This window comes from Cryptotermes secundus, unplaced genomic scaffold (assembly GCF_002891405.2).
Source record: "Cryptotermes secundus unplaced genomic scaffold, Csec_1.0 scaffold598, whole genome shotgun sequence".
Classification (NCBI taxonomy): domain Eukaryota; kingdom Metazoa; phylum Arthropoda; class Insecta; order Blattodea; family Kalotermitidae; genus Cryptotermes; species Cryptotermes secundus.
Window position 1 is genome coordinate 147940 of NW_019723311.1, and position 15352 is coordinate 163291.

Here is a 15352-nt window from a genome sequence, read left to right on the forward strand (position 1 = left end):
GACACGGGGTTTGCATTGATGACAGGATTTACTGAATGCTTAGAACTCGTAAGCACTCACGAATTTACATTCGCTACAAATCACAGCACACGTCGACTCTTCTTACTCTCTTATGTCCTCACTAGTCGTTGCTAGGTAGCGGCTTCTAACAATGGAGATTCCTCTACTCACGGCTAACAACTAGCTACGACACACGACTACCCACCGTTGTGTAACAGTGGCCCGCATGTTTATCGGCCGTTGCTTAGCAACGACCGCATTTTCTCGCTCTGTATTCCGGCTTTCAGCCGTTATGTCACAATATGTAAACTGCAAAGCAGTACAAATTTAAGTAGGCTACAGCGCCTGCTACATATATCGATTGCTGAAGCTCAGAAGTTTAATCTGTGGAAAGAAATTATTACGGCTTGCTGTCACTTACCCTGAGGATACGATAGGGACTGTCGGTAAGGAGACACACGTCGCCGTTGATCTTCTTGAGGTCCAACTTGGTGTTTGGCAGTACACTGAGTGGAGTTCCCTGCTGCAAAGCCTGTCGGTGGGCATTGGGCGCCGTGTTCAGGCGGTCGCATAGGCTATGGATTGTGACGATGGGTGTGGGCAGCATGGTCTGGAGTTCCGAGCCTCCGTCCGCACAGGATCTGTCCATCTCGCTGTCTGCTACCTTCGGTTTCCGCACATGCTGATACTGCCGCCTCTTTCGAACCAGCTCCCACATCCGGCCCTGAAACGTGTAAAACTGATTCATGAGTCTTACGCCAACTTCAAGTTAACAGGGGCCATGAATGTTCATCACAACAGTCACCCGAATTTGGAAGGGTTTCTGCTGTATGTTACTTTCCATGCACTTACGGCTGTGAATCCTCCGTTTCCAAGCACCAACTTAGGAAATAAGGAAACAGGAAACAAGGGTCATTTTCCTGCAAATGTGTCCCATTTCTCCGGATCAAGACTCCTTTCTTTACCCTCTCTTGGGACTTGTGGCCAACTTCCTTAAAATTTGCCTATATAACCTAACCAATTCCTTGACCTACACAAGTCAGCCATAATGTTGGAGTTAGTAATGGTAAAAGTAAAGTTGTCCCTGTACTTAACCAATTAAGCACTACGCCGTGAATGCGTATAAGGGAGCGGATGTATAAATCCTTAATTTCTTGACCTCGGCACTAGCTGGAGGTGAGTGGTCAGCTTCACGCCCCGGCCGCTTTACCCCCTAGGAAATAGCCCCCGGTACCCATCGTATAGGAGGTTGGGTGGACACCAGAGCCGGTTTGGACGATGTGGAGAAAATTGTTGACCCTACCGGGACTCGAACTCCGACTCCTCGGTCGTCCATCCAGTAGTCAGTCGCTATACCGACTGCGCTAACCCGGATCGAGTTAGAGTTAATATGTTCCTCTAAACCTTCGGTATCGGCTTACAAAACTACACGATGTCACAATCCATAAGACCACAGTCTGAACAATCACATATGCCAAAACCTAAAAAACTTTAGTATTGTTCACATAAACCGAAAATAAGTATCTTACATAATGTCGAGTCGACAGTCAATCAGTAATCAGAACTGGGGAAGGTCAGCCGAACTTTGCCCCCCGGATTTAGGTCTGATTGGGTCTTAGCTGTGTAGTCTTCGGACTTTCACGCCTCATATTTACGATGGCTGATGATGTGATTCAAATATTTTGTGTAACCTCATGGAGTAGAGCCCATAACATTCACTCGGTTGGACAAGAAATTTCCCCAAATTTATTGTAAATAGAATGTTTATTATCTCATTCAGAAGACTGAATCCTATCGTAAGCCAGATGAAACCAGTCAGCATCGCTCACCCCATTTATTTAAGATACATTTTAATATTATCCTCTCCGCTAAATCTATTTCTGGCAAGTGATCACTTTCCTCTAGGCTGTCGGACAAAATCTGTGATTCATTTTTCATCTCTCCCATGCGTGCTACATGGCTCCCCACCTTACTATCCCTAATTTGTTCATCCTAGTGATATTTTCTGAAGAACTCGAACTACGAAGGTCATCATTGTATAACTTCCTCTCTCTTAAATTCTATTGCAAATAATATTCAAATTAAAAAATGCATATGTAACATAAAGTTAAACATTTAATTGAGTTTTCTAGTTTCCATTTGGACAGTTTTCGGAATATTTAACGAAATACGAGGAAGAAGTACAGAAGCTTTATAAGTAACAAGTATCCAACTACTGAATTAGTGATGCGATTTCACTATTCGCAAATTACATTTTATTTGCAACATACTCAGTCTCTTCACGGGCTCTTAATTTCTCAACTGCATCTGCAATGGCAGCTTTCAGCTCCATCTTTTAAGTAAAGTAAGAAGAATATTGCCTTCCGGGATGTGACACCAGGAAGTCTGGTAGATGTTTACTGACGTTTCGGAGGAACTCTGTTGCATTATGATGCAGAAGATAATATTCTTCACAGTCACTTCCCTGAGAAACTTAAAGCTGAAACAGGTTACGTGTATCAGAACGCCTGCAACTGTATGTCTAGACTGCACTGTCTCACAAACATGCAAGATAGGTTGCCACATCTGCACGGCGTTGTAAACAAATTCCAAGGAACATTCATTTTGGAAGCCTCCGGACTCGAACGCGTTAAGTCACGTACAATAGGTGGCAGTGAGAGTGTAGTTTCTATTTGGGAGCTTTTGTGAAATCTTTAAGGCAGGATTTCGTAGGTTCTGCCTTTTTCAAGTGAAAAGCGAGCGAGCATCCCAATATTCTAGGGCGTAATCTGTTATTCTGTTTACAAGACAAAGCAATTGTAAATAATAACTGATAATTCAGTTTTATTTTGTGCATAATTATTTGATGGGCTGTCAGTACAGAGACTGCAGAGCGTCGGATGATGGGAGAGTTTATGAATGTTGAATTGGAAAGGACAATCAAAAGAAAACTGTTGTGTTCTAATCGAGGTACCATACCTCCATTTGCCGGGAGGGATTGAAGAGAACCATGAAAATTGAGTTACTTCTTTATTACGGATAATAAGTATGGACCAGGATGAAGTTTCTCGAAATATGACAGCACATGTGTGAGTGGCCACTAAAATGCAGTGAATGTGCGTATCTGAAAATGTCTTGTCACAGGGTACGGTTTGCCTTCATAAGGAAGAAAAGCGCAGTGTGGAGTCATGCATTCACGACAACCCTCTCCATTCTGCATCTCATTTCTGGAGCAGCATAGTTACTATACTGTCATGTGTAAGGGGGGGGGGGTTTACGCGTGACGAAAATAACGGGTTCTAGTTGAGATGAATGGATTTATTGGTGTTCTTTGACAATTACACTCAATTCTGACAGCTTATAATCACTGACTGTCTACGAATCGCTCCATTCCTTACTGGACCACGATCATCTTCCACTATGACGAACGAAGAATTCCTGCTCACACCTTGGACTGCCTTGAACGATGTCTGTCTCTTGAAAGCACACTAATTGTAATTCTGAGTCTTATATTACGATCGACGGTCAGTCGCCCAGTTTGTCTTGGAATAAAGCACCCATCTCGGGCTTACGACCAGACTTTTATTACTGTCAGACAGTTGCGGGTTTGTTGATATGGGGCGCTCTCTCTCTCTCTCTCTCACGAGAGGACGGGTCCATTCCGTACAATTGCTGCTGGCCCTCGCCAGCGCATTCATTCTCGTGTCCGAGTCCTGTGGGACTCGCGACCATATTTTACTGCCTCAGATTTGAGACTTCCCTTTTGTCGCCTCCTACGACTCTCAAGGCTACGGTGGAGGTATTCGACCCCTCCTCCACACGGGATACACTAATTCACTTCTGACTTCATAGCTTCGGGAGAGCCGAGTATAAATCACCGTCTTCCGGGATTTCAGTACTCTAGGACTTCGTTACCATGGAAATGCCTTTGTCACAACTGAGTTGTAGCGAAAACGCGATTATTAAAATGTTCGATACCAAGCAAACGACGTTCTATAATTGACTGTGTCAGGAATGTATTTACCTAGCAACGGCTCCCTTTGTTGGCTGCGTAACCTAGAAAATGTGTTTGCCTAGCCTTTGCCTAGGTATACACGTTACAGTATCCTTCAAATGTTTGATATCTTGATATCTCACCGATATATGCCTACACTTAAAAGGGATAATATTTTTCGTTATCGCATAGCGAAAGGACATAGGGGAACACATAACACGTGTACTGCATATCATATCACATGATACTGTTCTTACAGCGTTAGAAAACCCTAAAGAACGACCCGAAGCGTCCTTCATTGTGATGGCTTTTATCTTGCGCGTCCCCTGTCTTATTTTATGTTGTTAAATAATATACTGGAACAACGAAGTGTTTGAGCTGATTTACGTTCGGTTTGAGCCATAATGTAGGGCAAGACCCTCATGTATGGAGATACAGAATCTCTAGAAGCATATGTGGATGCTTTTTGTACGCCCAAATGGAGTACAATTTTTCCGCCCCTACCTTGTATTTGTCTTCCTAGAAACCTGTAGACCCACAGGAAAACACGTGTCATGTATTCATTCCGGATGTCAGGGTAAAGGCAACCAATTAACTGGAGAGGGGAGTAGCTCGAATTGTCTTCATATATCTCTCTATGGCTCTGCAGTCCTTTTGTTGGACCTTGGCGGTTTTTTCAGTTTCTTAATCCTATACACACTCGGTAGGACTCCTTGGACGGGGGATCAGTCCGTCGCAAGGCCGCTACCTACACACATAACAACACAAAATAAATATACACAGACATCCATTCCTTGAGTGGGATTCGAACCCATGATCCCAGCGTTCAAGCGAGCGAAGACAGTTCATGCCTCAGAACGCGCGGCCATTCTGATCGGCAAACTGCCTTCATATCCTATATGAAATTGACGCATCGTTAAAATTATTAGCGTCACCAACATTTGGACCTTGACATTTATCAATGAACTCCTCGAAGGTATATCTGTGGACAATGCACTCAGACACACAGAGTTTACTAGCTTCATAATCTGTGCAGAGAATTATCAAAGATAAGCTATATGTACATAAATCTTCCCTTATTATCATACAGAATACTACAATGGTTCGGTTTTATCGTTGAACACAAAAAATCACTCTGCTTCTACGCGAACACTGATATGACCACATGTTATATATGTTTTGTTTCCTAAATGAAGACATGGTTGTGGGAATGAAAGCAGTGTCAGTCCTTTAATTCTGAAATATTATTTTACACGATAAATATATAATTAATGTAAGAATATTTTACAGGATTGTCACTTATGCTGCCAGGTTCAAACAGTTACTACAAAAGTTAACTCAAATGGGGCCGAAAGACTGTCAATGTTCTATCGAGATGTATTATGATTATTATTGTCCATTTTGTACAAAGAACCCGTCACATGCTGTCAACAGGAAATCAGTGAATTGGCTAGCTCTGGAAACGATCCTGATATAATTCCATCCATCTCCCATCTTCACATCATGTGAATGTTTTATGAGAAGCGTCTTAATGTTAAACTTCTTAATATCGGTCTTCAACACGGTCTCTCAGTCAAAATACTATACTATAATTGTATAATACTATAATTGTGCGGATAGGTTCATTTTTAGTTCATACAGTAATCCTTTGTGCCATACTTTGTCAAAAGCCTGCTGAACGTNAGACCATAAGCACATTTTTTTTTTAAATTTGCCATCTACTCAACACACATAAATAGAGTAATTAGTAACAGGGATGGGTGTGTGTAATATTGAAGCAGGTATCATCCTCCGATGATTCTCTGGTGCTTATCTAATGAGATCCTNACAAGTCTTTTAAGAATGTGTCGTTCGAATACTTTGGATAGTGTGGGCAGTAGGCTTATCGGTCTGTACGAACTGATTTTGGTTGGTTTTCCGGGTTTGGGTATCATTATGATTTGGGCGTACTTCCATTGCACAGGAAACTAGCATAGTCGTATAATGCTGTTGTAAATCGTTCTTAGTAGTACAATGGCCACACGCATAAATGCTTACTGAAGGCGGCCATAACCTTTATAAGGCTTTTACAAGGATTATCCTCGCAGGAAAAACACAGGTAGTGACATTTTTGTTGTGTTCATCAGAAAAAAGTTACGAAAATGCGCTTACTACATGCAGCTTTACCGCCAACCTTTCGTCTCTACTTTAAGATTCATATTCTATGCAAGTATTCGGTCACCAGTATCTGGTATGCGACCGGAAATTGAGAAGAGAAACTTCATTCGTCGCAAGATGTCTCAAAGATCGGGTCTGCTGTCCACATCATAGGAGGTCAGAGATACAAGAAAGAGAAGTAGATTTCTGTACGTATTTGAACACTATCAAGCTCACTGTTCTTCAGTTCTGCGACTCGACCTGATAGGTGGGAGGAGGAAGCCGAAATTCACAAGAAAAGAAAAAAGAAAAGTCACTGTATATTTAGTACCCATCTACCTACGTCACACATTATGCTACCTCTGTAAAATGAATGTGCTGCAATGTATTAAGAACTTAGTAATACAGACATATAGAAAAGGAAAACAAAGACAATTTCATAAACCTGAACAATATTGTTAAAGCGAATGTAAATTAAAATACCGGAACATGCTGGATGAATTGCTGCACAGACAGGCGAAATCAATCAGTTCGCCAGTCAATGTTAATACCTACTTCTACAGCGGGAACCGTCGCTTTTATTATCTAATTATTTTGTATTCTGCTTGCCCCGTATCTATAATATTACACTCTAATTTAAGTGAATGTTTTACTTTCGGAGCAGCGTTGATATACAACTGGCTTTGGCAGGACAGCCTGACACACTGGGGACAGTTTGACGCTCTCTACTGTGGATGTGTCACCGCCGCCGGATCTGCAGTGTCTTGGTCAGGGGTTCGACAGGGCAGTTTGACGCTCTCTAGTGTGGATGTGTCACCACCGCCGGATCTGCAGTGTCTTGGTCAGGGGTTCGACAGGGCAGTTTGACGCTCTCTAGTGTGGATGTGTCACCACCGCCGGATCTGCAGTGTCTTGGTCAGGGGTTCGACAGGACAGTTTGACGCTCTCTAGTGTGGATGTGTCACCACCGCCGGATCTGCAGTGTCTTGGTCAGGGGCTTAGCAGGACAGCCTGACGGACTGGGAGCAGTTTCACGCTCTCTATTCTGGATGTGTCGTCACCGCCGGATCTGCAGTGTCTTGGTCAGGGGTTCGACAGGACAGTTTGACGCTCTCTACTGTGGATGTGTCACCACCGCCGGATCTGCAGTGTCTTGGTCAGGGGTTCGACAGGACAGCCTGACTGAGGACAGTTTGACGCTCTCTACTGTGGACGTGTCGCCGCCACCGGATCTGCAGTGTCTTGGTCAGGGTCCGTTAAATGTGTTCGATGCTCGGTCTCGCTCGTAAATTTACTTAGTGGACAGTGAAGTGAACGATGCACTGTGGGGAGCTGCATTGTGTATCCCCTTTGTCGTCCTATATCAGGATGACCACATCAAGGAGCATGAACTGGGCAGGGCATGGATACAAAGTTTTGATCCGACGGTCTGAAGAGAAGAGAGAACTTCATGAAGCTAACCGTAGAATGGTGGAAAATAATAAAATTGGTTTTAAAGCTACTGGGTGCGGCATTATGGGCTGCATTAATCTTACTTGAGAACACGGTCATGTACCTTCAGGTATCATAAAATAATGGGAATTTCTTGAGTAGCTCTGCAACCGTGTGATTTGTAGAACGGCTCTGCTTGCTGGAGTTCGTCAGTAATCAAGGCCCATAGAGCGATCTGCATACAGTATGGTGCATAACTTTTTGTTCTGAATGTACTGTAGCCTATTTTTTTAAGAGTTAGAGCAAAATATGATACAGGAGGTCAAAAACTCTTCTAAGACTGAAGTAAATTTCGTTCAGATAAAATGAAAATGAGCTGTCAAATTGGTAGCGGTAGAGTTAGATTCAGTGAAACCATGATGGTGGGGGTTTAATTTAAATTTAAAGTAATCCAAAACATTATTATGTACAACAAATTCACATCATTTGAAAGAAATATTAAGAATATAAATGGATTTGTAGTTGCTAGCTGAAGCAAATTCACAACTCAGCCGATCGCCCGTTAAAATCACTGCGTCCGTCCATCTGTATCCAACTTGGTTTATGTGAAAACGATGAGTTCTAACTTCAGGTTTCGAAGAGGCAGGAAGAGGGAATGATGTCCAGTAGGTAAACTATGTAGTCATAAATGGGATTATCAACCAAAACAAACTCATCACATGATTATAAATCACGTGTTTAGGAACTGATGCTATGAGACGCGCTATCACAGTGGCCGCGTAGTCTAAGGCGTCTTCGCCCGCTTAAATACTGGGATCGTTGAGTTCGAATCCCACGCGAGGCATGGATGTATGTCTGTCTGTGTTTGTGCTGTCTTGTGTAGGTAATGGCCTCGCGACGGGCTGATTTCATGTCCAAGGAGACCTGTCTATTTCTTTTCGCTGGCTCTACAACCCCCTTGGGCCCTGACCTGTGATTTTCAATTTCATGATCATTATACAGACGGTAGGACTCCTTAGACGAGTGATCAGCGCGTCGTAAGGCCTCTACCTAAACACAGAACAACATAATCCCAGAATAAACATATACACATACGAAACATCCATGCCTTGTATACGATTCGAACAGGATTCGCTTCCGAGCGAGCGAAGACAGCTCAGACCTTAGACCGCTCGGTTACCGTGACCGGCACTGTCTATAAAGATTCAAATTTCAGACTTAATTAATTCTAAATGGGCACAGCTCAAAGGTTCTGCGGAAAGCAAAACACCGTAACAGTCTGGAAATGAATGAACACAGGCCGCTAAGCCACTTAACCAATTACACAAATTATATTTTAGTCTGAAGTGCAGATATTTTCATAACATCCAGCTTCTTTGTCATAAAATATCTTAACTTTTTGGTAAAAATGTCTAAATAGTCTCTCGGCTGAGTCAGGCATAGAGGAACCACCTGTGTTTACGTAATGAATATTAGCCATCAACTATATATAGCAACGCCACCCCAGAGCTCCGTTAGTAGCTGCCTAACAGTCAGGCTGAGTGACCGTAAAGCCATTGCCTGCGTCACAGGTTCACAAGAACGGTGCCTAGACGGCCTAGACACAGTACTAACGTGACTGTCAACAGAATACATTCGGTCCGATTTCAGTCAACCATAACACTAATCGTGTGCAGCACAAATATAAAGCGAAGCATAAGGATTGTTACCTAGTGCAGGCTAAGCAAGTTTGAGTTATTCCATTAGGGAATTTTCATTATCACAAAGAGTTACACTGGGTGAAATTCATGAAACTTCTGACTCGTGCAGAAATTGCAGGGAGTGAGGAATAACATTTCACACCAGTCACAGGATTCCTATGCTTCTTAGCGAGGCCAGGGAAAGAGATAGGGTTCGATCTCAGGGTTACTGCTTTTACTTTTATCACGTATACAGCATAGTGTATATGAGAAAGAAGTGTGATCGTGAAAACACTGATCTTGACATTTTGACAGATTCGGCACTCCTCAGCACGGAGAAGTCGTTCTTGGAACGGTGTCTGTCTTTATGCGACCGCCTCTCTGGTCTAGTGGTCATAGTTCCTACCTACAGATTTAGAGATCCAAGGTTCGATTCCCGGTCCTACCAGATTTTCTGAGAAGTAGTGGGTCTGGAACTGGGTCCACTCAGCCTCGTGAGGATAATTGAGGAGCTGTTTCAAGGAAATAGCGGCTCCGGTCTAGAAAACCGAGATTAACGGCCGTGAGGATTCGTTGCGCTGATCACGCGACACCCTCTATCCGCTAAAGTTGTCACTAACTTCGCCGAAGAGCGGCGGTCGCTCGGTCCTTATAGTTCGCTTACGGACTACAGGCCACGGAGTTTGTCTTTATGCATGTAAGGATGTGTGCCTCACTAACGCCTGAATAGCTCATATTAGGCATAAAAAACTGATCTATCATAGGGCGTGCCAGGTGAATGTGAACATTCTAGTCCAAAAATATGGGTCCTTCACAGGATTCTTAACCACAAAATCGAGATTTTCTCGAAAAATACTATAATGATTTTGATTGGATTTCAATAATTTATGTAGAGCATCTCTCTAAATGAAATGTATAGGTGGCATCTTCAGTAACGGTAAGCTCACTATGGGAGAAATACTTGCAATGTCTTTTAGATTAAAGATTTGAGGTTTTTATGGCGATGACTATGAAGAATACCGTCTTCTGGGGTGTGGCTTCGTGTAGATATACTGTAATCCGACGTTTCGGAGGACCGTATCGCCTCCATCTTCAGGGTAGAAAAATCCTCTGAAACCTCAGTTTACACTAGATCTACACGGCGCCACATGCCAGAAGACGTCTTTCTTCACTTTTAAATGACTTTTCCTTTGGCGACCGTAATAAAGCCGTCATCAGGAGACTTGTCATCCGTCTCAGTTGAACACTAGGAGGGCCGCATGTATCGCATTTGTCAGAGTCTGAGCATTCTTTGCAGGCTTGCTGCAAACCATCAGCAGAAACTTATGGAGCACTGGTTTTATCAACACCTGACACGATGCATCCGCAATGCTATGAGATGCGGCCAATGATGTCGTGTCAGTGATGTTTAATGATGTAACAGTGTAATAGTAAATTGAGTGAATTTATCGATCTCTTTTTAAACCAGTATCTCATTATCCTTGCCGGAAAGATAACTTCATCAAACAGTTTTTTTAACCATTTCAGTAACGATCGCAATCATTGTAGTAGAGTAAACATCGTTTAAATTGACAGGCTGTAACTGCGCACTCCAGGACTCAGAGTCACTAATTCCAGGAAGAAAGAGGTCTCTGTACGTCAGACGCAAATGTTGAGCGGAATGGAGATGCCGACCTCCCATGCTGTTCCATTACACAGAAAGCGCACTAAACTTTATTTACAACATAAAACGCCCGGCCGGCGTGACATGGAAGCAAATGGCTTCTGGGGTGGCACATTGTTTTCTAGCTTTTTTTTTAATAAAAACTAATTTCTCTTCATGTTATGACCACTAATTGGTAGTCAGCTGAATTATGTTTTGCGAAAATATTGTGACGTATTGCGCTATGGAGGACATCCCCTTCCCCGCCAGCGGTGACGTAATAACATCGGAGCGCTGTCGCTACTACGGTAACAGGCCAGTCAATACTCCGCCCCCGCCCCCCTGCGGTGACGTAGCGGGTGATGCCGCGGTTGCTATGCAGCAGTAAACAACTCTCGGCAACGTTGCCCAGCAACACCTGTAAAAGGGAAGTCTCAAATGTGAGACAGTAAAATATGGTCGCAAGTCCCAAGGGACTAGGACCTGAGAAACACTGCGCTGGCAAGGACCAGCAGCATATGCAAAAGACAGACCCATCCTCTCGTCAGAGAGGGCGTCCCACAGAAACAAGACGGTAACAGTCGAGGAGCAATAAATATCTGGTCTTGAGCCCCAGGAGCACGTGGAATTTAGGAAGGCAGATGAGCCACTTGTCCGTTCAGACAAAACTTGAGATAGTTTCTTCCAATCTGCATTATTACGTTCAAAAACAAGCACAACTTCTGAGTCTTCTGTCGATGAACAGATCTGTTTTTTATAGTTTATAAATAAAGGTTCTACAGTGATATTTATTTTCATCAGCACTACTTATATCATTAACTTTTACGTTCATTTGTGATCTGAGTGTTTATTGTCTTTAGGGCTACCTTTTGCTTCACTAATCGGGATGACCCCCTTCTCCCCAATTGATCCGAATTAGCGAGTGTTTATAATAATAATAATAATAATAATAATAATAATAACAATTCAATTCTCTATTATTTATGTGCCGAGTCAACAGCCGCAAGGCATAGTAATAATAATTATATATGAACAACCCTGGGATTTTGTTGTTCAGACTCGTGATGTCGGCATCAGACAGCAGGGCAAATCCAGTGCAGAATTCCATTTGCTAATTGCATGAAATGGGAAGTCACACTTACAAAGTTTCAAATCTAACATAGCCCGTGTTTTGGACATCAGCCCGACCGGTGCGCCTGACGGCAACATTATCCGTATAACGTCAGCATCATATGAATATACTGTCTTGCTCATATTTCGAACGTTCCACTTGTTTTCGACCTTAGTCAGGCCACGCTGATACTGAGAATTTCGAAGTTCATCCATAACATACACATTCAGACGAAATTTATGTGCCGGTTACTTTGTGAGTTGTGTTCCAGAGGTAACCGGTTAGAACCTCGGTACGTATTACCAGCTAGATTGACCAGGAATTTAACGTATTTCCTAAATCTATCCATGTGAATGCTGGTATAGCATTGTGACATGTCTGTTGGAGCAGAGGAGACGTCCGTTCCTAGGCAGTGACTCTGTAGACAAGTTTCTTCAACAACAAAGGCTGACACAACAGTGGAGGTATTGTTAGAGAAGAAACGCGCAACAGTGGGAGAAATGTAAGATTTGAGGCTTTCACGGCGGTGACTATGAAGAAAGCAGTCTTCTGGGATTTGGCACCGTGTATATGTGGTGTTAACCGACGTTTCGGAGGAACGTCGGTTAACACCACGTATACACGGTGCCAAATCCCAGAAGACTGCTTTCTTCAGTGGAAGAAATGTTAGAGGCAGTGTTTTCTATGCCGTCCGTCCCGATTCTATATACCGGCAACCGAAACGAAGAGACAACCCCGTTAATGCAAATGGAATTTTTAGGCGGCGCTATGATCTCAGTAAACAGTTGCAAGATTTACATACAGATGTGGCTCTGTTCTAGAGACACATCTCAAACCCCATGAGAGGTTCTTTATTCCAAATTATCACTTTTTTTTTTCGGACTCACCACTTCCCGGTAAGAAATGGCATTCCCCATAACCATGTCGACTTATGCTACATGTAAGGGTCGCGCCATAGCTCAAGCGGTTAGTCGCTGGCTTCCCACCGCGGCGGCCCGGGTTCGATCCCGGGTCTGGTCAGGTGGGATTTGTGGTGGACAAAGTGGCGCTGGGGCAGGTTTTCTCCGAGTACTTCGGTTTCCCCTGCCAATATTAATTCCACCAGTTGCTCCACAATCACCCTCACCCTATCATCTGGGCTGGTACGATAGGCCAGAAGTGACCGCAGTACAAGGGACTTTAGTCCCACCCCACTAGCAAAAAAAGAAAATATGTTACATGTGCGATACGTACATTTGACAAAGGCGAAGCCTGTTCGTTTTTGTAAACGAACTCAGCGCTTTTGACATCGGCTTCAGAATGCCGGAGCATGCGTAGTCCTTTAACTGCCACAGTTTTACAGTCTACTGTTGACAGATTCGATAAATAATTCGATAGGAACAAGACATGAGATTACAGCAGCTACTTAAACGCGTAGGTCATGAAACTGAACCGAAAATGGCTCTGACAGGAAGTTCTTTAAGTGGTTCTCTGAGAACCTTGATAAAAGGATCCTGATAGTGGCTATTTTTACTCAGAAAAAGAACACTTCCAAGAAGCTTCTTCTTGATTCCAGACACATTACATCATATATCACTTCAAAAAAAGAAGAGCAAAGGCATTCTGAAGACAGTTCGAGACGCCTGCTTTCTCTTTCAGTGCATAGATTTGTCGTAAAGCTAACAGGAATTCTAAAGTAAAATGATCATGCCATTGATACAACATTTATGAGCACAGTTCCGCAAGTACAGATTGACATTAGGTTACGTTTGTGCGACAGGAACTCAAAGTTTCACAAGATCCACGTATTTATAATTTCAGATATATAAAAACTTCCATAGATACTTCGGTATGCTTATAATTTGTCTCATCCAGTATTTCCTAAGTGTTGTTTCGTATTATGTTCACAGTTACATGTTCCACGGTGTATTGAAAATACCTGCAGTATATCTTCTACGCCCATTCGGAAATTTACGTAATCTTATACATTCGTATATACTGCTGTAGACATTCTACTTTTGCCACTTCACTTGGTCTCTGACATTAATGGAGGGACATAGACTGAGGGTGTTTGAGAACAGGGTGTTCAGAATATTTGGACCGAAGAGGGATGAAGTGACAGGAGGTTGGAGAAAACTGCATAATGAGGAGCTTCATAACTTGTACTCTTCTCCAAGTATAATTAGATCAAGTCAAGGAAGATGAGGTGGGTCGGGCATGTAGCACGAATTGGGAGAAGAGGGAGGCATATAGGATATCGGTGGGAAAGCCAGAAGGAGAGAGACCACTGGGATGACCAAGGCGTAGGTTGGTGGACAATATTAATGTGGATCTTAGATATAGGATGAGATGGTATGGATTCGATTGATCTGGCTCAGGATTGGGAACAATGGAGGGCTCTTGTGAACACGGTAATGAACATTCGGGTTCCATAAAATGCTGGGAAATTCTTGAGTAATTGCAGAATTCGCGGCTCCTGAAGAAGGGCTCAGCTCCATGTGTATGTAAGTAAGTGAGTCTTAAATGTATGGTTTTCTCTCAAAATCCATGTTTTGAGCCATGTAACAAAAGCCAGAAACAATAGGACCTTTTAACAGCGTCCAGTTGGGTTTCTCAGTGTTATTATTTAGAGGTATTTCATAGCCCCACTTTTAGTTTGATGTTCATTATTTTACTTTTAGATACCAAAAGGTTGAGGATAAAGTTGTCCTTGTGCTTAAGTAATTAAGCACTACATCATGAAAACATACGGGGAGTGGATGTATAGTTCCTCGACATTAATTGGTAATCACTAACGAAAGAAGAGTGGGATAAGTGGATGTCAGAGCGATATGTCTGAAATACTTCACATAAAAATGTACGGGTCAGTATTAAATAAGATTGCAGGCGCAGATATCACTCATTTCAGTCACTCCACTCCATTAATCATCATAAACAAAGGGAAGTTGTGAAATATTCATTAACCCGCTAAGTCATGAACCTCTGTTCTTTAACTACCCTTTTCTTCAAAGAGCTAGAATATCCCTTCCGGCAGAAGTATATGACGTATTACACAATTTATAGAAACACTAAAACATTTTATGTAACCTGGTAGCTTAATGTGATTTTCCATTTCAGTTACGAAAGCAAAGAATAAAAGCCTGTATTCTGAAATTAATTGTGATTACGCGATATTATATAACTTAATGATCATTTATATAAGTTTCGCTTCAAGGTGTTAATAATTTCATTGTGATCTATGTAATTCCAGAGGAAATATGTGCGTGCGTACAAGTGTTTGTTTTAGAGTATATACCCGTGTGTGTGTATTCTCACGCTGTAGAAGTTTTCGTATACGTACACAAGTGCCAATTATGGGTATGAAACAATACCATCTGAAGGATAAAGAATAACTTAACTTC

At 42.6% G+C, this 15352-nt stretch overlaps 1 protein-coding gene across 5 annotated transcripts in view; it reads right to left on the reverse strand.

Moving 5' to 3' along the window:
* The window catches only part of LOC111861795 (transient receptor potential cation channel subfamily A member 1), a 160229-nt gene that overhangs the window by 104143 nt on the left and 40734 nt on the right, over nucleotides 1–15352 (reverse strand). For all 5 annotated transcript variants that reach the window (XM_033750456.1, XM_023846649.2, XM_023846648.2 and 2 more), the window contains exon 3: nucleotides 422–724. In XM_033750456.1, coding sequence (XP_033606347.1) covers nucleotides 422–724 — 303 coding nt within the window. The remainder of the gene's footprint in view (nucleotides 1–421; nucleotides 725–15352) is intronic.